This window comes from Polyodon spathula, chromosome 13, assembly GCF_017654505.1.
Source record: "Polyodon spathula isolate WHYD16114869_AA chromosome 13, ASM1765450v1, whole genome shotgun sequence".
Lineage (NCBI taxonomy): Eukaryota > Metazoa > Chordata > Actinopteri > Acipenseriformes > Polyodontidae > Polyodon > Polyodon spathula.
Genome location: NC_054546.1, coordinates 3,569,785 through 3,591,186, shown reverse-complemented (window position 1 = coordinate 3,591,186; position 21,402 = coordinate 3,569,785). Strand labels below are relative to the sequence as shown.

The window sequence follows — 21,402 nt, the reverse complement described above, 5'->3', positions numbered from 1 at the left end:
AAATTTACAAGACTGGATGAATTATCAGCATGACCAAAGCACAGGCGCTGTCTCTGCAGAAGAAGACAATAATTCAATAAGACGTTATGGTCTAGGGATATATTTTAATGAGTTCCTTGTGTTTTTAAGTGTCAGGCAAATGTCATGTACCGGGTGAAAGATTTATTCACATCACTGACAGTTCCCATAATACCTGTGCCAAGGGCATTTGGCATTCTGGTCCACATAGTGCTCTAGTGTAAGGATTATTGCCCACATTGTCACACAGGTATTACAGCAATAACGATCGATGAGGTGGTATTGCTCTTCCTGCAGTGATTTAAAGGACAGATCTCAAATCCTGTGTGCACTGCAGCAGCTAGTTATTAGTGTAAAACGTTGTCAGGATGTTAACAATGAATAGAAATATGGCATTATCTAAACAGTTGTAGCAACACGTGAGGACGTATAACGCTATATTTTTCGGAATCTCACTACTTTTTAAAACTGCTATTAATATTCTCATAATAGAATTCTTCCATTTCTGATGTCTTTATTTAGTAATAAAACCCCATTTGGCTAAATCCTGCACAACTTAATCCACTGGAATGCTTATTAAATGTGTAAGCATATTATACTATAGATCAGTACCTAAAATGAGCTTCAACAATTTTGACTTTGTCAGTTCTTAATAACTTCTAGATCCCCTGAGCCAATGCTTTATTGTCTTGGTAATTAGCATAAAGGATCAGTGTTTGACATCAATGCACCTCTGTGGTCGTTTACACAAACCATGGCAAAAGGGGATGGTCCTACAATTCAAGATATCGTACAAGATCCTCAGACTTATTTGCATGGTCTCTTGTGATGGCTGATTTTGCAGGAAACTCTCAACATAAAAAAAAAAGTTGGATAACTCAGCAGTATTTCATAACTAGCACAGGGATTATGTATCAGTTTTTTCAGTGCTACGAGAATGACAGAGCTTTGGTTGTTGTCAGCTGTTACTGAACCTTGCAGTCAGGCTGTTAGAATTCTCCCCTATCAGGATGCTGCCAGCTTAGTGCTAAACACAGAGCAGTTCTGTGGGGGATACATGTTGCTGGTCGGATGTACACTGTTTTAATATGGGACTGGAGATAAGCTATACGATATAGTGGATGCATCAACTCAGGAATAATGAACTCATTTGTGATTGCCATTGTATTTATACCACTGATTTATTTTTATTTGACCAGGAATGTGCAGCACACATGCATTCTAAGAAGAATAGCTTTGGAGAAAAAAAAAATCCTAATCTATCAAGTATTTTTGTTTGCATGTGATAGAGCATTTACATCTGTATTGAGAAATAAGTAGAATGCCATTCACTCTTCTGTCTAGAGATTCACAATCGTTTCTCTGCTCTTCTGTGTAGAGATTCACAGTCGTTTCTCTGCTCTTCTCTATAGAGGTTCACAGTCGTTTCTCTGCTCTTCTGTATAGAGATTCACAGACGTTTCTCTGCTCTTCTCTATAGAGATTCACAGTCGTTTCTCTGCTCTTCTCTATAGAGATTCACAGTCGTTTCTCTGCTCTTCTCTATTGAGATCCACAGTTGTTTCTCTGCTCTTCTGTATAGAGATTCACAATCGTTTCTCCATCTTCTCTATAGAGATTCACTGTCATTTCTCTGCTCTTAATTATAGAGATTCACAGTTGTTTCTCTACTCTTCTGTATAGATATTCACAGTTGTTTCTCTACTCTTCTGTATAGATATTCACAGTCATTTCTCTACTCTTTTGTATATATATTCACAGTCATTTCTCTACTATTTTGTATAGAGATTCACAGTTGTTTCTCTGCTCTTCCTTATAGAGATTCACAGTCATTTCTCCATCTTCTGTATAGAAATTCACAATCGTTTCTCCGCTCTTCCTTATAGAGATTCACAATCGTTTCTCCATCTTCTGTATAGAGATTCACTGTCATTTCTCTGCTTTTCTGTATTGAGATTCACAATCGTTTCTCTGCTCTTCTGTATAGAGATTCACAGTCGTTTGTCTACTCTTCTGTATAGATTCATAGTCATTTCTCTAGCTACTACACTGTATTTGGTTGTTCTATTTCCATGAAGCACAGGAATTATCAGTTACATATTTCTTTTTCAAATTCATAGCTTAAATTATTGATTGTTTTTGTTTACTTTGTACTTGGGCCTATCAAAAAAAGGTTATTGTGTACCTATGTGTAGGTCTGTGTAAATACTTTCCTAAAAGAGCAGTATAAGAGCAGCCCCGTAAAAGAAGCACCTCAGGCTTGTTCAAACATGACTTTGACAGAGGCCTCTATTGGGCCATGTCTGGTTCATGCAAATGTAGCAGATGCATATAAAAGGGCAAAGGTTATGGAAAGCACAAACAAATACATTCTGCGAAAGCACATTCAGAAACAAACACCTGCTGTTATTGCCCTTTGTTGCATAAGTAAAAAAAAATAACTATCACCTCTGATGACTTCTTCAGTTCTGGAAAAAGTGAACTGCATACAATGGTGGTCAGATGGATTGCTTTTTAAATGTTGTGTATGAATACGGTGGAGATGTTGAACTCTAGACTTCTCATTGTGCTGTCCCAACTGAAGAGAGATAAAAAAGATTAATAGTTAAACTCTGATGTGCCAGTTGTTTCAAAGCTCTATAGAGTCCCAAGAGGCCAAGATCCTCTTTACATTGCACATCCAATTTCCTGAACAGAAAAAACAAATCCTGTTCATATACTTCAAAACTTAGTAAATGCCACTGGTAATAGGATTTACTTCAGAGTGGCTTTGTTAGTAACTAGAGAAGATACTAACACAAGTTCAAAAAAAAAAAAAATAGACAGTATTTTCTTTGCTTAAGCAATTAGTTTCATGATGACACTTTGCTTATTTATTTTCTGAACAGGGAAACAAGAATTTTCAAGCCTTCCATTTCCAGCTTAAAAATTGATCAGCCTTCTTATGTTTAAAATGTCCTCCACTTAGCATAACAGGACAAACCTGTAATTACAGCTGCATTGTTTTATTTTAGGCAATGCAAATACATACCAGTGATTTCAGAGGCTTGTGAGCGACAAAACATATTATTAAAAGAAGGCAGACCAGCAGAGAAGCAGTGGTTGGCAATAATGTTGAGTATGAAGAGTTTAAAAAGGATTTGGAAAGGAGTGACCAAACAGCAAACTTTCTGTCGTAAAATCATTGTATTAACCAGAAAGTTGATTCAAACTAGTGATAGCATAGAAGTATTGCTTTTTAAATGTGTATTTATTAACCAGTGCAAATGAAAATGGGTTGCAATTAAAAATCCAAGAACAAATTCTGTAATTGTGGAAGAGAAGCTAGCTTCTTTAGCCCTTATAAAAGTTTACCATAGTATTTTTACACAGTATTATTACTTTTTGTTGGTTTTACTATGCTTTTCCAGTAGTTATACTATGCATTTACATAGTTTACCCTGGTTTGCCATGTTTTTAATATCCTTTACCACACCTTGCTGGTCTTTACAATGCTTACCTATGCTTTACCATTCTTTGGTAAAGCACAGGTAACCAGATGATTTGAAAACCACTAATTAAAAGAAACAATGTAAAAAACAGTAAATGTTCTCTGCACGTTATTGTTTATTGCAGGAACATATCAGTTAAATCAGTATTTAGAGATTGGATACATGCTGCTAAATGCATGCATGTTTTAAAGGTGGAAGAGGACACAGTGCTGTGGTAACCTGCAGTATCCTTTGATGAATTAAAATCTAGCGCAATGTCAGAAAGTCATTGCCATCAGGTGGCTGATTGGGGACAAAGTATAATTAATTCTGCTTGTATTACCTCAGTTCTTTTTAGATCTGTATCCACAGCTGCTATAAAACTCTGCAGTCTCAGCTCAGCAAAGGGTATAACCAGTGTAGATTTAAAGCTGATTCTGCAAGATATGGCTGGAGTCCTTTACATAGTACAGTAGTTCAGTTCTTATTTTTCCAGACACCTGGAATTACAATGCAACTTTGATGTACTTCCATCGTTTTTGGAAAATAAAAATAAAAAAATCTAAAACGGACAGATATAACTACCCATGTTTACTTATCTTCAGATAGTCATTATTGTGTTCTTTAGTCCACCCCAAAATACTTTTTTTTATCATTTGTGTTTTATTACCTGTGATAGAAACAAGAAACTAGAGCAGACCAGTAGATCTAAAGTCATACTTAAAAGTACTTGAAGATGTAATTTTGAACATAATACTGAATAAGGTTTGACAGATGCAAGACAATGTCTGTCTGGGTTTGTAGAGTGATACCATTGAAAACTGCCTTCAAGAGGGTATTAGATTGGGTTCCTACAACACTAGTATACTGTGTTTGGCAGGGTGAATTACTTTTTTACTGCACTCTGAAACAGTCATTAGCTTAAGACTTTTGTAGCCAGGGACTATTATATTGTACATATACAGGGTGATTAGAAAGTTTACCACATCAATGCACCATATCATTGATGTGGTAAACTTACTTTCTAATCACCCTGTATTTTAATAATTGTCATATACATATGTATGAGACATTCCTGGATACTCACCTTACACTGCTGTTGGGGGAGTGATTTATTACTGTATAATAATAATAATAATAATAATAATAATAATAATAATAATAATAATAATAATAATAATAATAATAACAATGTGACTTGTATGACTGCCCACTATGACTGCTACAACTAATAATAGTACCTATACAGTTAAGTTATATTGAATTTTGGATAAATGTAATAAGTCATTATTCTTCAGACAGATATTGTTGAAATTACATTACAGGCCAATTAAAAATAATTCTTAATTTTGCATCAGTTTCTTGTGTATCATCATAGTTTTAGTCAGGAACACTTTTGAGGGCAATGTTAATTTTAAAACTATAATCTATAGTGATTTTAGTTTTGAAACAGTACTGGTATATTTAAGAAATCAAAGGGGTTTTTGGTAGTTTTTCAATAAGTACATTAATCACATCTAGTGAACATCACTGCTTTGATTTGACACTAATTGTGACATTCATTGTGGGGGATAACCTTTCTCTCATTACTCCTTAAAATGTTAAAATTTTTGAAGAGTTTTATAAAATAATAATAAATAAATAAATAAATAGAAATGTCACAAAGCCATGTGTTAATTACATTGTTTTTGTGTTTGTGTTTTTTTTTTTTTTTTATTAGTTTAGGAAAATCTGTTGTTTTCAGAATACTTACCTTAATGTGTTATTTTTGTCAAAGAGAGCTTGCACCAGGAATAGGTCGTATATCAAATCTAACAATACAAAAATACTAGATCACAGAACACAACCAGAGAATATGCCTTGCTGTGGCTGAATTTACAAAAACATCATTCCATTGCTTATGAGAGAAAATAGCTTTAACGAGTGCCACTGAGTGTTAAAAACAACTGACATTTTCATGCAACTGAAACACCAAAGTAAGTGTTTGGAATGCCTCTACATACAGGACTAGTTCTTGCAGCAAGTTCTGTAACTCATTTACCCTTAGGTATTTACTCAAAGAATAATTAACCTTTTAACCAGACATGTCTTAGATATACTAGAGAACCATTCAGATATTATGTTAAAATGTAGTTACAGAGAACACTGGACAAGACAGTGTAATATCATGGTTCTTATCTATGGAAATACCACTATGGCTGTTCAGCTGTGGCATGTTAAACCACCATAGAAAAATAAATCAAATGATTATTTAAACAAAAAAAAAAAAACATATTAATTTCAGAGGGAATACTGTTTTATGTAACTGCACCGCATTCTGTAGCCAAGGCAACAACTTACAAATCATTTTGGTTTAATGTACTTCAACATGAATACATTTAGAAAATATTTTTTGATGTTGTATTATAAGTACTAAAATAAATAAAAAAAATCAAGCATTTTCAGTACAGCACAAAACCCTGGTAGTAATTGAACACAAGAAATGCAAAATAGTAACTTCAATTTAAAATCAAAACATATGCTTTATAAGAAACACAAATATTACAGATTAAAATGTGAAAAAACACAATCAAATATGCAAATTAAAATAATAGGTGATCAACTTAACTGACTGTATTTTTTTTTTTTAAACTTTATCCATTATGAAAAGTACAATAATATTTTACAGAATTTTACATACAGGTAGGTTAATGGGATTTTTGAAAAAGGATTTATTCTGCACAGACTGCACAGCTGGACTTCTGTACGGTAAGAAAAACATCCACTTGTGAAGAATCCAGGTTACTTTGAAGTGCAGGCTCTTGCATGGCATTTGTCTTGTGATCCGTAGAGCATTCATCACATTTCAGAACACTGTGCAGTTTGCATGTCCTTTCATTTCAAGCTGATGTTGAATTCCCTGTCATTCTGTCCATGAATCGAGCAGTGGTTTGACTGCCATGAGTAAGACCAGAGCTGTCTACTACATATGCTCACTAGGGCGTGTTATAGTCGTTATTGTGCTCAGTTCTAAGTCTCGTTCTCTGTGTTTGTCCATAGTCTCTTGGTGTATGCCACAGTAGCTTATTGTTGGCTGGTCGAAGGTGAGAAAGGATGAGACATTCATCGACAATGGTATCTAGAAAGAAAAAGAAAGAAAAAGAAAGAAAAAAAACATAAGCTACAAAAGGTCTTTATTTGAGTTTTAATTTATCCATAAAGGTGGATGGTTCAGTTGATTAATTATTCTTCATGACACCACTTATTTCAAGCTGGTGGTGGAAACCCTTTTTACACTGAAGCAAGCTTGTGTCTCACACCAGGGCTGGGCTTGTGGGATTGTTTCATCAGTGTCAGAGGGAGTGCAGAGCTTGAGTGCAGTGCACCGGTGGTGAAAGTGCAGTGCACCGGTGGTGAAAGTGCAGTGCACCGGTGGTGAAAGTGCAGTGCACAGTGGTGAAAGTGCAGTGCACCGGTGGTGAAAGTTTCAGAACATGACCTTAGATCAGACAATGCAATTAGTAAGATTTCTAACTGCGTCTAGATAATTACACATTCCTCCAGTTAAAATTGTAATCTTGTTGACATTATACTGGCTGAAATCATCAGATGACCTTATTTCCCCCTAATTAAAATAAAGAATAGCTCAGATTTGCAGCTGATGTCTAACACCATGGACCCAGGAATTGTATATCCATATAAACTATTTATTTATTACTAATTATTGCCATTCTGGTTAATGGGAATAGGAGCCATGCACAACCAGGTTCTATCACCAAATGGCAACTCTTAACTAATAAAGAAGGATCTGAGCAATATTCTCTTTTAATAACCAGAAACCGATACAAAATAAATTGATAGGTGCCATGCCAATAATTTCTCCACATGAGTCTGGAATTGCAATTATGTGGCTGCTCCGGGAGCATGCATTTTAAAATTACAAAGCTGAAACACAAAACTGTCTTAAGGTGTGCATCTTGAAGCAGATAGATATGCCCTATAAAGAAAAGAAAAACAATAGAATTTCAGGCTAATATTACCATTTAAATGTCTTCTAAATTTGCCTTATTTTTATAGTTACAATGAATCATTCCTCCTGTGGCTACTTAAAACATCTGCACTTCTAAAGGAAAATGATTGGCACACAACTTAAATAGATGAGACTCATGCAGCCTGCTAATGCATTTTACCTAATAGGATTCTTTTTTGCCATATAAGTTCTGCACGTCAATGTTTCCCAGAAGGCACATTTTAAAGTAATTAATTGGCTGGACTTTAACACATTTGCTTTTCTGCTGAGCTGAGTGTTTTCAAATTAATTTTCAATAGAAGGAGCTCTCTAATATTAAAGCAAATATGTTTGCCCTCAAAGCTAGAAATTCAAACGTCTGTTTGATCTGGTGATCTGCTGCATATAACACTGTAGAAAATAGTCAGGTAACTAAAAAGGAAACAAAAGAGGAATCGATTACTTGCGAGGATAGTTCTACAGTTCTAATTAACTCAGGTATTACTTTTTTATTATGGAACTGCTGTACATATAAAAACAAATAGAAAAAATGATAACAGTGTGCAATTATTTAATGTTACAGTTTTTTTCCTTTGCTTTTTTTTTCTTTAATAACACCATAAAAAACATTGAATCCAAGGGCTGGTCTTTGTATTCTTGGCACATACTGTATATGACCAAAGCACATTTTAGATGTTAGATTAAACAAAAATATATAAATTAGTAGATAGACATCTTCCCACCAATGAGAAAACCTGACCTATAATATTCATATAGTTTTCCAGGAAGTACCAAGGATTATTGTCAAGATAAACAAGTAGTCCTTTGATCAAAGCACACTTATATTTTTGGAAACAAGCAATACAGCGCTCACTTGTTATGCAGTGACAATGATATTTAATTAGAATCACAGTAAATGTAAAAAACAAAATGAATTCTTGAATCTTAGCTTTATGTAACCTTAGAGGGCTCTACTTCCCATTAGCACTGATCAATTATTTGTTAAATTAACACTTTTCTCAAAACTAATTGCACATTGTTTTTAAGCATTTTTTTGTAACCTATAATCCATATTTAATATGCTTATGAAATACGTGTACATATGAATGGCAGTCTAATATAGTTTTTAAAGGACTTGTGGGTGACATTTATTAAATGATTATGAAACCAGCAGTAAACATTCTAGATGTGTCTTAAATATAAATATACAATTTTATAACAAAGTTATCATTAGTTAATGACCAATTGGTTATGTAATTGCAAATAAATTCAGCAAAAATATAGGCTTTTTGGTATTTTAAACAATTGTTATGGATTTGCTCTACAAAAATATAAATAAAATGGCATATGGTACAATTTTACTGCTAACATATTTCCAAAGAGGTGTTATGATAAGTTATTTACTTTTTTTTTTTTTTTTTTACAAGTGTCTGTTTCAGTTATAAAAATTGTTAAAAGATTAATATTTGCTTTGGAGGTTAGTATAATTTTTGTGCAAACACAAAAAGAAATGGCATGGCAGGCCTTTGCTGTAACTCTTACAAATCCTGGGCTGGGTGGCACTGGATGAAAAACAACATCTTTATTAGCACAAACCAAATTTTAAAATGAGCCTTTGTCTTCCGATGTGAAAAAACTGACAATGGATATGTTCGACCATACTGATTTGGCCTCTGTGCTATAGAACCAATCTCGAAGGAGAATCTGTATAAAGCTTAACTAATTAGGTTTATTGATGCAAGCTTTGGCAGAGTTTCAAGCCTTTATTAACTGGCTCATACCTAAGTGGCCTGAAGAGCATGAGTCATCAATAAATTGACTCGCTCAGTGATTCATTTTATTCGATACCTGGTATTTTCCCCTTTTTTTGTGTTGGCGTAATTCCAAAAGCTCTTTCATTTGCATTGTTGCATCAGAAAAAAAAGGATTCAGTAACTGGAGTCTGCAAAATGAAGCAAGTCTGCAGTGTGTTTGATATTTCATCAAATATTTAGTTTGAGTACTGCATTTTTTATTTTGTAGCTGTTTCTGAAATGCATGTTTTGTATCCAGTATATTCATTTTGCTATCGAACAAAATAATGAAAAATAATGAAAATGAAATCTTAAATGGTCGTCTTATGCTACTTTTCAAATGTCCGAATGTTGGTTGATAAACAACATTAACCTGTTCACCAATGGAAACATACCATTAATGAACATCCCCATAATATCATTTATAAAATGTACATACATACAAAAACAAAACAAAGTTGCAAACATATTTATGCATAATATATTTAATATTATATAAAATAATGTGTTTCCTACTGTAGACAATACTATAGATATTATACAAATTTCTTGGCTCATAATAGTTTGTTGATTTTTAACCATAAACCAGCTATATAGAGTACAATAGGAGCTACTCGGCATGCCTTTACTCTGCTTACACATTGATCTCTGAAGCAACTATTTAAACAGGTGTCTCAAATGTGCCATTTGACTGACATGTACTTTTATTAAATTTATTCCAGATAAGTGCAGTCTGTAATATGCATTCTTAATTAACAGGGAATGTTTTTCAATCCCAGACTGCCATCAGCAGTCTTAGACAAAATGAAGCCTGTGTTGGCAAATTCAGGATGTAAATACTATAGAAAAGCTATTTATTATCTCACTAATGTTACTGTGCTACAAAAAAAAAAAAAAAACCTTATGTTGAAGCCAATTGAAATACACCCACATTCATCATTTCTGATTATGAATATGTTTTCAGAACATCTTTTAACACACTAGCACTTTTATATCTTTTCACTTTGATGCTGTAGTATTTCCACATGCAACGGTTTTGCAGATGTGTTTACGGTCAGTGGTTCTCAAGCCAAAAGATTTGGTGACAGCACAGTGTGGGTTGGGTTGAGTGGCAGAGAAAAAATACAGACAATTCATTTATTTTTTCCTCCAAAAAAGAATGCATGCATAAAATACAATGTGAAATGAGAGATTGTGAATAGATGTCGTGGAGACGTAATGTAAGTCAGCTTGTACTGGAAAATTAAACATTTTGGTCAAAATGTACTCATAGCAGGAAGATTGTACTGTGCCTATCTTAGTAGGAAGGTGGTCTGGATAGTAAGCATTCTGGGATCCTGAGCACCACGAAAGGTCACAAGAAAATTATGTTTGTTGTTTTGATCAAACCTTGCAGTATCTTTAAAGTTATTACCTTGAATTTTCTCAAATTCACAGATATAACTATGTTTGCATTATTAACATAGCTTCTTAAATCTGTTTTCTTACAATGTCACCTTATTCATAATTTCCCAATTTCTCACATGGTTTTATTCTGAAGTATATATATATATATATATATATATATATATATATATATATATATATATATATATATATTATATTATAACGGTATGACATGATAGATAGATAGATAGATATCTATCTCAAAAGAACCAACTTCCCCTGTTTTGGACCTTATATATATAATATATATATATATATTATATATATATCAATATATATATTATATATATATATATCTTATATATATTTATATTATATCATAAAAAAACCGACACCATGACACCATGAAACTACATACTACATAGGCTCCTTCCGAGAAGGGGCCTAAGGACTAAAGGGCTCAAGCTAAACCGTGTGCAGAAAAAAAGATTATTAAACACTGCCATCTGCTAAGATACTGACTTTATTATTGATAAAATGTACAACAGCAATAGGCAGTAGCCAATTAGGATTACAACCATTTCAAAAGAAAAGTGATGTAAATAAACAGCTATAAAACTCCAAAAACACCATGCACCAGGAAGATAGGCCGGCAGACTAAAGGATTATATTGCTTTTGAGTGTATAGCATACAGCCAGTCAAGGGACATCTATGACTGTCGGAAACTATGTAAAAATTCAGAAAAAAAGGTAATCAGCCATGTGGAACGTGACCAGCATTGATGGGCCAAAAATGGCCTCCTCTCATTTGTAATTTTTCTTATGTATTTCAGTATCACAGGTGATCTCAGTCTCCACCACCACCCCTTTGATAATAATAATAATAATAATAATAATAATAATAATGAGTATTCCATATGCTTACCTATTTACTAAGTATAAAGAATGTCATATTTCACAGCTATATTCTGCTGTGTTGAGTTGACTTACTTGCTCAGATGAGTGTAATGCAAATGTAAACAGCTTTAGTGACAAATAAAACTATCGAGGAAAAGAAAGCTGTAATACCCGTTGATGGCAAAGCACTGGCGCTTTCTCTTGCAGTGTGGATAGATGTCAGATAACCCCTTGCTGTTTTCTCTTTCATTTTTAATGATGTATGTACACAGTACAGTCTTTCCTGTATGTTTATTAACATAAGGCCAGTCTCTAGCAGCTTCAAAAAGCCAACAATTGGAATCCTAAACACACAATGCAGACAACAAATAAGTACAGATAACTACAAATGAGCAAACTGATGCTAAAAATTTCTTCTTGAGTAAAGCAACTTGTACTGGTAGCAACAGCAGACCATGGGGAAGGATATGGAGAATATGGTACATTGCATTATAGAGAACGCTGCCATTACTTGTCTGTGGGTATCAGTGTTACCATAAACACACTGGACAACAAGTTGGCAGTGTTGGGATCTGCCATTCCTCTGCAACACACACTGTTAACCAGGAATAAGTGAGAACTGGAAGTGACTCTGACACTATATATTCTTTATATAGATGTAGTACTGTGTGTATAAAGGTTGTTTGCATCGTGGGGTTTGAGGAGGACATTGAAGTGCTGCTATTTCATTTTTTAACTTCCCTGCGATGTGTATAAACCTGCCTTGTTTCAGTAGCAGCTGCAGTAAGAAGAGGCAAAGGAATACTAAACAGTAATGTGAAGGTTCATTATATACTTCTGCTTGCTTTATTACCATATATATATATATTACGTCAGGTCAAATTGAGGTACATGATGGAATGTCAGGATGTAAAGGATTGGGTGCTACTTTGTCAATGGGGGCTTGAAAGTCATCCTCAGCCGTAGATATAATCCTCCTTTGTATTGCTATATTGTGCAAAACACAGCAAGCTGCAAATATTTTGCACACATTTTCAGGGCAATATTGCAGCAGAACTCCAGATCTGACGAAACACCCAAAATGCATTTTAAAAGCTCTCCAACTCTCCAAACATATTTTGGGGTTAAAATACTTTTGGCTGTCTATGTCTATTGACAGGAATCTTGTCCACTAAAGCATTAAGTATAGCAATTTCTGCTGCCAAAGCACCGTAGCTGACACATACAGTAATACAGTGTAACCCTGAAACACATGTAGACCTGTATGTGCACATGTGCAAATTAATAAAGCATACAACAGATCATCTCCAAAGCACTAGAATGTAAAAGAAAGGTCATAAATACTGTACTAATAATAAACACTGACCTGGAAGTAACATAGTTAATAGTAATTATCCAGGAAACATCCCTGGTGTCACACCAGCATGCAGCAAGTGTAAACGATACTTTCGAAGAAGATATGAACAGATGAAAGTTTATACGTCCAGCAGGAGCAATTGAAACGGAGTATACAAATTAGATGTATGATTCATGAATATCAAATGAAAAGTATCATTTTAATTGACTGAGCAGACGCTATGAATCCGTAAAGCTTGTTAACACGTCACAGCAACCTAAATGAAAGGGACCACACAGAGAGGTAGTTTTATACATACAGCCAACGCAGTTTAAACTGCATCACTCATTTCTGCAATGGGTATGTAACTTGCCTGAAAGCAGAAGCTTTTATGAGAATTAATATATCAATATGCTGTCCTCATATGTAATGTTCTCCAGCTTTGTAGTGACAGCCTTCCTCCATCAACCCAATTTCATCTACTTTAAAAGATTAATTGTGTTTTTTCTGCCAGGCCTTCACCAGAGGTATTTCATTTGGTTTTATGTACTGTAAAAATGCAGTCTGCTGTACCTCTATTCTGACATAGCAGATCATTATTATCCCCCTTTGCAATGAGAAGGGATATGTGTTAGCTGCCAAATTTCCCAAATGGACTCTTCTAATTGGGTAATTTGCAAATAATTATGTCAATTAGCCTAAAAAACAAAATCTAAAAAAAGTTTTTTATTTTTTATTTTTAGAAACATTTCCCAGTTTAGCAGACTTCGAAGTTTTGCATCCAAGTATTGGATAATTTTTACAAATAAACTCCTTAGACTCTCATAACCCACAGTTAATATAAAAAAAACCTATTAAATCTGATTCTGCTGCAAAAAAGTATTATAAAACTGGTATTTTTGTAAAATGCATTTCTTTAGTCTCTATAATGTACAAAATAAATTTAAATACAAACTTTATTTTTTATTTTATTTCAGGTTTTATATCATAACCAACACCCCTTATGAATTTTAATAAATCATTGCTTTTTTTTATGAAACCACCAATTATGTTTTATAAACAATACTTACATAAATATTAAGCACTGTGAGTGTAGAACATAACTATTGCATAAATTGTCTTTTTCATATTAATGTCGGTTATGAATGATTGATGTCGGTTATGACATCTTGGTGTTGGTTATGATAATAAAAAAAATTTAAAAAAATAAAGATATGCCTTGCAAATAAAATAATCAAGTCAATCTAAATAAAGCTTATTTTACCAAATTATAATAAATTAGTTGTTCATATAATGCAGAGAAACAAATAAGACTCTTACATAATCCATTTACATACACAGACATAGGGCTCTGTTCTGATGACATGAGTGCAAACACATGTAGATAGTAGGCTGCTGCATTGCATGAAAAGAAAATACAACTGCATGAAGATTATAAGAGAATGTCGAGAGAGTAAGTAGACACCTTTATTGTAATAGTAGACTATAATATTTAGGTTTATTATCCTGTTTTGTGTGTTATGGACATTAAGAAGTGTTCTTGAGTGCTTGATGTCTATGTAAAATACAACTGGAGCTTGCAGAGGGGGAACCCCTCATTGGGTTTCTGCAGAGAAATAAGCTGCCCAATGCAATTGTAACCCTTATATTCAAGACTAATTACACTATGTAACACAATTTTTGTTCCTGGGTAGTAAGTGTTATTTCCTAATTGCTTATGCCTCAAAAGTATTGAAAATGGCTATTATTCCCCACAAACTTTGCTTTTGTGACCAGGACAGTGATATTTTGAAATTACACAGTGTTATCCAACATAAATAAATACATATGCAGACTGAATAATAAGCATGCAAATAAGAAGCTGGGCAAATATAGGAAGCCAACTTCAGCCATTGAAGCCATGGAAGCCATTTTCTTTTGTTTGGGGGATTTTATTTTATTTTTTTCAATGTTTGCTTGTTTTTTTTAACCCTTATTACTGCTTACTCTACACTCTGCTATTTAATGTTCAGTCTTGGCTACTTTGCTGTGTCCCCAGATCTGGCAAAATATTGTCACCTTTTTTTATTCATTGGTAATTTACAACGAATATTATTCAGGTTCTTAGGTTTTGTATTTATTTATTTATTGCAATTTTGCTTCTTTGACTTCCTCATTCTATCTGTGAGTTGCTTGCAATATCAAAGTTCTCGATTGTGTTAAATAAACCTGTTTTCTGCAAATCTTAACGCAGAGCTCTATTGTCTTTTCGGGACCTCACTGCGCTGTCATCAGAATCACTTTGGCTAATATGTTAATGATGCCACGCCCCAGAATGTATGCCGACATGTGGCGCTGGGGTAGGCGCTCTCTGACGTAACAGAACGTGTCTGCAGAATACCATTTCAGTGCAGTCGGTGTTTACAAGTCCGCTCCATTCATGCGCCTCACAATGAGGGGCAAGCTCTGTTCACGCTGGCACTCGCATTTGTGCTTTGATTGGAATAGAGCCAATAGAGTTCAACTAATATTTTAATCAACTGCTTTTCTACTTCATCACTGTAATATGTTTCTCATTATCATTTTTTCATGGCCTGTAAAATGATAATAATAGACTGTAAATCTACCTAATAGCAACATGCTGGCCTTTGAATTACCACTAACCTCTACCATTCTATATTACAAATGATGACATTGTATAACTAAATTTAATACAAACAAAAACACTGAACAACAAATAATTGATCTAAGGATTGAAACAAATGAAATGATTGAAACAATAAAGTCATAACTGACACTAGCTTCTCTTAACCAACTAGAGTGTTGGCTGTGAGATGAATGTCAAGGTGTCGTTTATGAGAAATTCCACTTTCTTGTCCATTTTAGCAAACAAGGCAGCCATTTTTGTTGTTGTACAAACTAAATTAGCAATGAGAGCAAAGTATTTATTTTTTAAACATGTCCATATTTCATTAATATTTCGGTTTCAGTTTTTTCCTTGGGTGTTGGTTATGCAGTACAACAGTGTGCCAAGTGGCACTTCGAAGTTTAATATGAATATTTTTCAAAAAAGATGAAGCAGTCTTTACCTGTGTCTGTGGTGTTCACTGACATGAAGCCTTGACCTTTCACCTCATTTAAAAAACTTTATTGATAGGATATGATTTCTGATAAAAAAAAAAAAGCCTTTGGATGTCGGTTATGAGATTTTATGTGGAAAACGTGGGGACACACATAAAGTGTTTTATAAATAAACAAATATAGATTTTTTAATCTTTAAAAGCTGCAGGTTCGTAGAGTGTTTAGAAGTATTTTCCAGAATTAAAATTAAAATCCAGCATTTTTTATGTTTAAATATCTAAAATGGAACTCTGAAAATCAAAATTGTTGTTCGGGGACAGGGGACTGTAGTACGAAACTTAAAAAAAAAAAAAAAAAAAACTAAATAAATACATAACACACTTTTTATTGTGCAGAATAGAGTAAAAACAAATAGTTACTTAACTTGTAAATATCCTTCATTTGTACCATATAATATGAAGCTAGGACAGCAACTGACATAGCTATTTGCAAATTGCCCAATTATCTTATTTGTCACATTAACCAATTTGTTGATGTAATATTTGTATTCATGCTATAGTGTATTACATGCTGATTTTCTGATCTCCTTATAAGGCTTCTGAAGCAGGCCTAGCTTTTAAACCCATCTTATGGTGAGAAGACTCAGGGTAACCACGGGCTCCCATATGGAAAAGCACCAGGGCCTAAATGTAAGCTCAAATCTTATTAATGTTCAGCTTGTTAAAGATACAGCATGTTCATAGAATACAATGTTACAATACACTGCTCTGAGGCCCCACATAACAGGTATCAAATTCCTGTAGGACATCCCATGGGATATGTTTTGGGAGGAATTCTATTGTAAAAATGATTGTAATGCGCCCAGTATACTACATGTCATTTACTGCAGTAAATACTGTAGTAAAAGTTGCAGAAAGTGTTTTTGTAATGTATCCATTATATTAGGGGTTGTCTAAAATTATCATCAAATACCGCAAGCGTACACAGCGCACAATTTCAACCCCAATAAATCTGATTTGTATACTTTTGTAAAGATAAAAGGAATGGGCCTGGGGCTGCAGCCTTTGATCTGCTCTCTCCATGAAATGCATCTCTGCTGTTTCTTTCATTGGTGTTGGGGACTCCCGCTCTTCCAAGCATTGACAATGATTATGCTGGTTTGAATGTTTTGTGCAAGATGTTAATTGCTTCCCTTGGGAAGGGATATGGTCTTGGTTGGTTCAGAATGCAATCAGTGTTGCTATAGTATTTTTTTTTTAAATCAATTTCAGTATTTTGAACGTGAAATCTAGAGCATACAAATAGAAATGCTGGAGACTGTATTTCTTGACTCCTTTAAATTGAACAATTCTTTGTAATCTTTCCTGTTTTGTGTCTGTGCCTAACTGTTTAATTTTGAATCTTAAATTGGATGGCATTTACAAACTTGCTGATATTGTAATTTTCTTATAGATTACCTTAATGACATCTTGAGGAATGTACTAATTATAAAGTTCACTAAATGTCAATACAGTGACTCAATTAGCAAGTGTAGTAGTTTGTTGACTGTTCATAAGGGGGGGTTCAATTTCTACAAATTAAATTGCATTTTATGGGGAAAATAGTTTATTTTTTTAATTATTAGTACTTACTTCAAAGCATGTGTGTGATTTTCTTTGTGTATTTTGATAATATTTAAACTATGAATTTGAAACACAAAGCAAAGATTAAGCAAACTATTATGCAGTAATAATGCCACTGCTAAACAATTGCCTTGTCGTTATCTAATTTAGATTTATTTTGCAATAAACTTTTAGTAGTTAAACACATTCTATAGAAATAGTTGGGGAATGTTAAAATATTTTATGCTCACTGAGTTTATCAAGTTTCAGAATACCCACACTGTAGTGCAATAGCTTTTATTATCCGCGGTTAAGATAAACTGACATACATGTTGTTGAGAGCATGGTTTCCAGTTTATCTAATAACATGCTGTTGCTCATTGTTCTTCTCAGTGCAGTGTCAATTGTGTTTCCCAAAGGCTGGAAGGTAATTATACTGCTGGAACCCTTTATCTATGTTAGTAGTGCGGTACTCTCCACATTGATTACAAACCACAGCCTGGATCCCCCCATCTCATTACTACCTGCAGGTAGTGAATGATTCAGCTGCATTACTGCCCATTGCTAAACTACAGCCATCGTCTTGTGAATGAGTTCTAATTAGATCATCTGAATTCTGATGTCTCTGTGAACGTTTGAGACAAAATCAGCAAGTAGCATCATTCACAACATTACTTGTCAAGTGTGATGGAACATGTGATCAAATTCAATACAACCTTGTCCGTGGACAAAAAAAAAAAAAAAACTATGCCATGGGCTTTCAAGTGTTACCCTTTATATAGATGCAACTTAGCAGTGGAACCACACAGTTATTTTCATTGTTATCTAAACATAATGCATTGAATCAGTACCACATTTTATTAAACAATGTAGTCAGTGTGGGGAAAGCACACACCTGTTTTCTTTCATTTTTACATGCAAGGATTAATTTTTATATTGATGCTAACTTGTTTAATTGATTTTAGAAGGGTGACAAAATAAGAAAAGTGAACCCCATTGCTAAGTACTCACTTCAATGAATCCAATGACCTTTGTCAAGTTCTTGTATTAAACTATTCTTATTAATCTTCAATTTATGGCCTTACTTCGGGCAGCTATTAAAGACATTTCCACTGACTGGTTTTATGGCATGTTGAATGGCATTAATAAAGTCATTCATAACCCTGCTAATACTGCTGAATAGTTTTGCAAAGTAAAAACATTAGCGGAAAAATGGGTGTTTGGCATGAACTGCAAAAAATACAATTTCATTGAGTTTGAGTAACTATTATTGAACTAATTTTTTGTTATGCATTACTTTTTTAAAACATCATTCTATTATTGAACTAATATTTTGTTATGCATTACTGTTTTAAAACATTCTATTATTGAACTAATCTTTTGTTATGCATTACTTTTTTAAAACATCATTCACTGATGTCTCAGGGCTAGAGATACAAGCCTGTCTAAGCACATCGATTTCAAGGTGACTTCTGATTGTGTACATTTTCCAAACCTACCTAACCCCCTCAGTACTGAAAATGTATTTTGTTACATAAATACCCTCAAATCATTGTTATATAGAGTGTTTTATTTCTATTTGAATCATTTGGATCTGTGGTCTCTTCAAACAGGTATTCAGTAACAGATCAAAACAAGTGTGATGAAGTACCTTGTTTGGCATTTAAGGGTAAATGCTGCAGCATCAGTGATGTTCTGTTTATAATTAAAGCATACTTCCTTGGTGCCTTCCATGGTCTTCTTCCACAGTGCAGCTTTCAGTGTTCTGTAATACAGTCAACTCTCTCCAGCTCTCTTTAACAATGGACTGTATTTACAGAAATATCAAATTGCAATATGATTCCAACAAATACAATTTCTTTATTAAACATAAAAAAATTTGGTATTATATATATATAATATATATATATATATATATATATATATATATATATATATATATATATATATATATATATATATATATATATATCTCCTTTTGCTGGATCCTGCCAAATAGCCGTACTGTACTACTGTGTCATAGCGCATTGTACATTGATGTAACTGCACATAAAGGTTGCACTGAACTGATACATGTATACATGTACTGTATATTGGACATAAAATACATAAACTAAATAAGTGATAGCACCCAACGATGAAGACTTTACTATCCAGTTGTTGACGGGGATTATGAGTTTCCAGCTTTTTAGAACCTTTCCTGATCTCAGTCAAGCCAATCAAACCCAACTTCAGGTTGTGAGTTATGACAGGTATAGCGTTCCTTCAGCACCAGTAACTACAAAACTGTACAAGCCTGCTGTCTTTCATGGATTTGTAATCGGAGCAAACTGTTTTACTTTTTGCTCAAGTGCTCTAATGCCTGAGGGGCATTAGTGGTGATAGTTAATGTAGAACATGTACTACATAGCTCTAAGTGCTCTGAGTAAAGGGCAAAGCTATCTCAAGGCTTGCCTGTTTATGGTAATTTAATGATTTAACTGATAATATCCTCAAACAGCAGAGAACAAAAGCGTTCAATTTTCAGAATTGTGAAGATGTGGAAATGTCTCCTCTTTCTATTTCATGTATTTGTATTTATATCTATTTTTATAATAAAAAAAAGGCAAACATTTTAATGAGCTCAGATTTCGACAGAGGTTTAACACGTTATGTTCTAATAACTTCCATGTTTGTGTTGCCAAGAAAATCCTTGATTAAAACATTAATTGGCACCTTGGCACCTTACAGCATCTATAACACCCCACTAATCAGCCCCAATTATTAGATACTTAAAGTAGTTGTGGCTAATAACATCATTCCACGAATCTTACCCGCTTTGCTCTAGCTAACAGCATCATTCCATGAATCTTACCAGCTTTGCTCTAGTTAGCTAACAGCATCATTCCATGAATCTTACCCGCTTTGCTCTAGCTAGCTAACAGCATCATTCCATGAATCTTACCCGCTTTGCTCTAGCTAACAGCATCATTCCATGAATCTTACCCACTTTGCTCTAGCTAACAACATCATTCCACGAATCTTACCCACTTTGCTCTAGCTAACAACATCATTCCATGAATCTTAAAAACATGTTTCTGGCGGAAAACATGTCAGTCAATAGGGGATGCATCTCTTTGGTTTATAATAGGAAAGAAGTCCAGGTGAACTGACCAAGCATGTGCAACACTAACTGAAAGCAATGGTTGCAAAACAGAGGTATATTTAACCAAGTGTAGTACCATAAATCATGCTTCATAACAATAACACGTTTATTTTAAGATATGTTTCTTTCAAAACTCCACATTTAAGACCTATAGAATGAATAGAAGTGCACAACAAGTTAGATTTATGAAATGTTTTTAGCTGCAATCGCTTTAATCTAGGTATCAAGGGTGAATTGATATTGGTGGCTGTCTCCCTCTCCCATTATCTCAGTGTTCTGTCCCAAATCAATGACTTATTAATGTTGCTAGTTTGCAATGCTTTTAGGAGGCTGTCAGCTCCTTACATGACATCACAACAGAAAATCCTATTTCAAACTGTTAAGCTGCTTTTATTGTGTCAGGTCAACTGAGGTGTGTGAGATGTTTGATACAGCAAAAGAAATTGCTGACCAATCACCGACTCAGAAATTATATATGCATGATCCATGACCCTCAAAAAATCCTTTATTAGGACCAATATTTACAGCAAAATTACTTTCCTTCCAAAACAGCTTATCCCTGTTAAATCTATTAAACCAGACAGTACTTAAAAAAGCAACGCACCAACATTGCCCTCCATTTCAGTGCTATTAATGAGTTTAAGCCCTGTCTTGGCACAAGTAAACAACAATGATAAGTGGTCTCTGCAACAAGAAACAGATACTAAA

General features: G+C 33.9%; 2 protein-coding genes across 2 annotated transcripts in view; one reads left to right on the top strand and one right to left on the bottom strand.

Annotated features, from left to right (window-relative positions):
* Positions 1-21,402, top strand: part of LOC121325624 (catenin alpha-3-like) — a 185,407-nt gene that overhangs the window by 53,866 nt on the left and 110,139 nt on the right. The gene's annotated exons all lie outside the window — the stretch shown is intronic.
* Positions 6,091-21,402, bottom strand: part of LOC121325546 (leucine-rich repeat transmembrane neuronal protein 3-like) — a 36,908-nt gene continuing 21,596 nt past the window's right edge. The window contains exon 3 of the mRNA XM_041268205.1: positions 6,091-6,606. Coding sequence (XP_041124139.1) covers positions 6,451-6,606 — 156 coding nt within the window. The 3' untranslated portion in view covers positions 6,091-6,450. The remainder of the gene's footprint in view (positions 6,607-21,402) is intronic.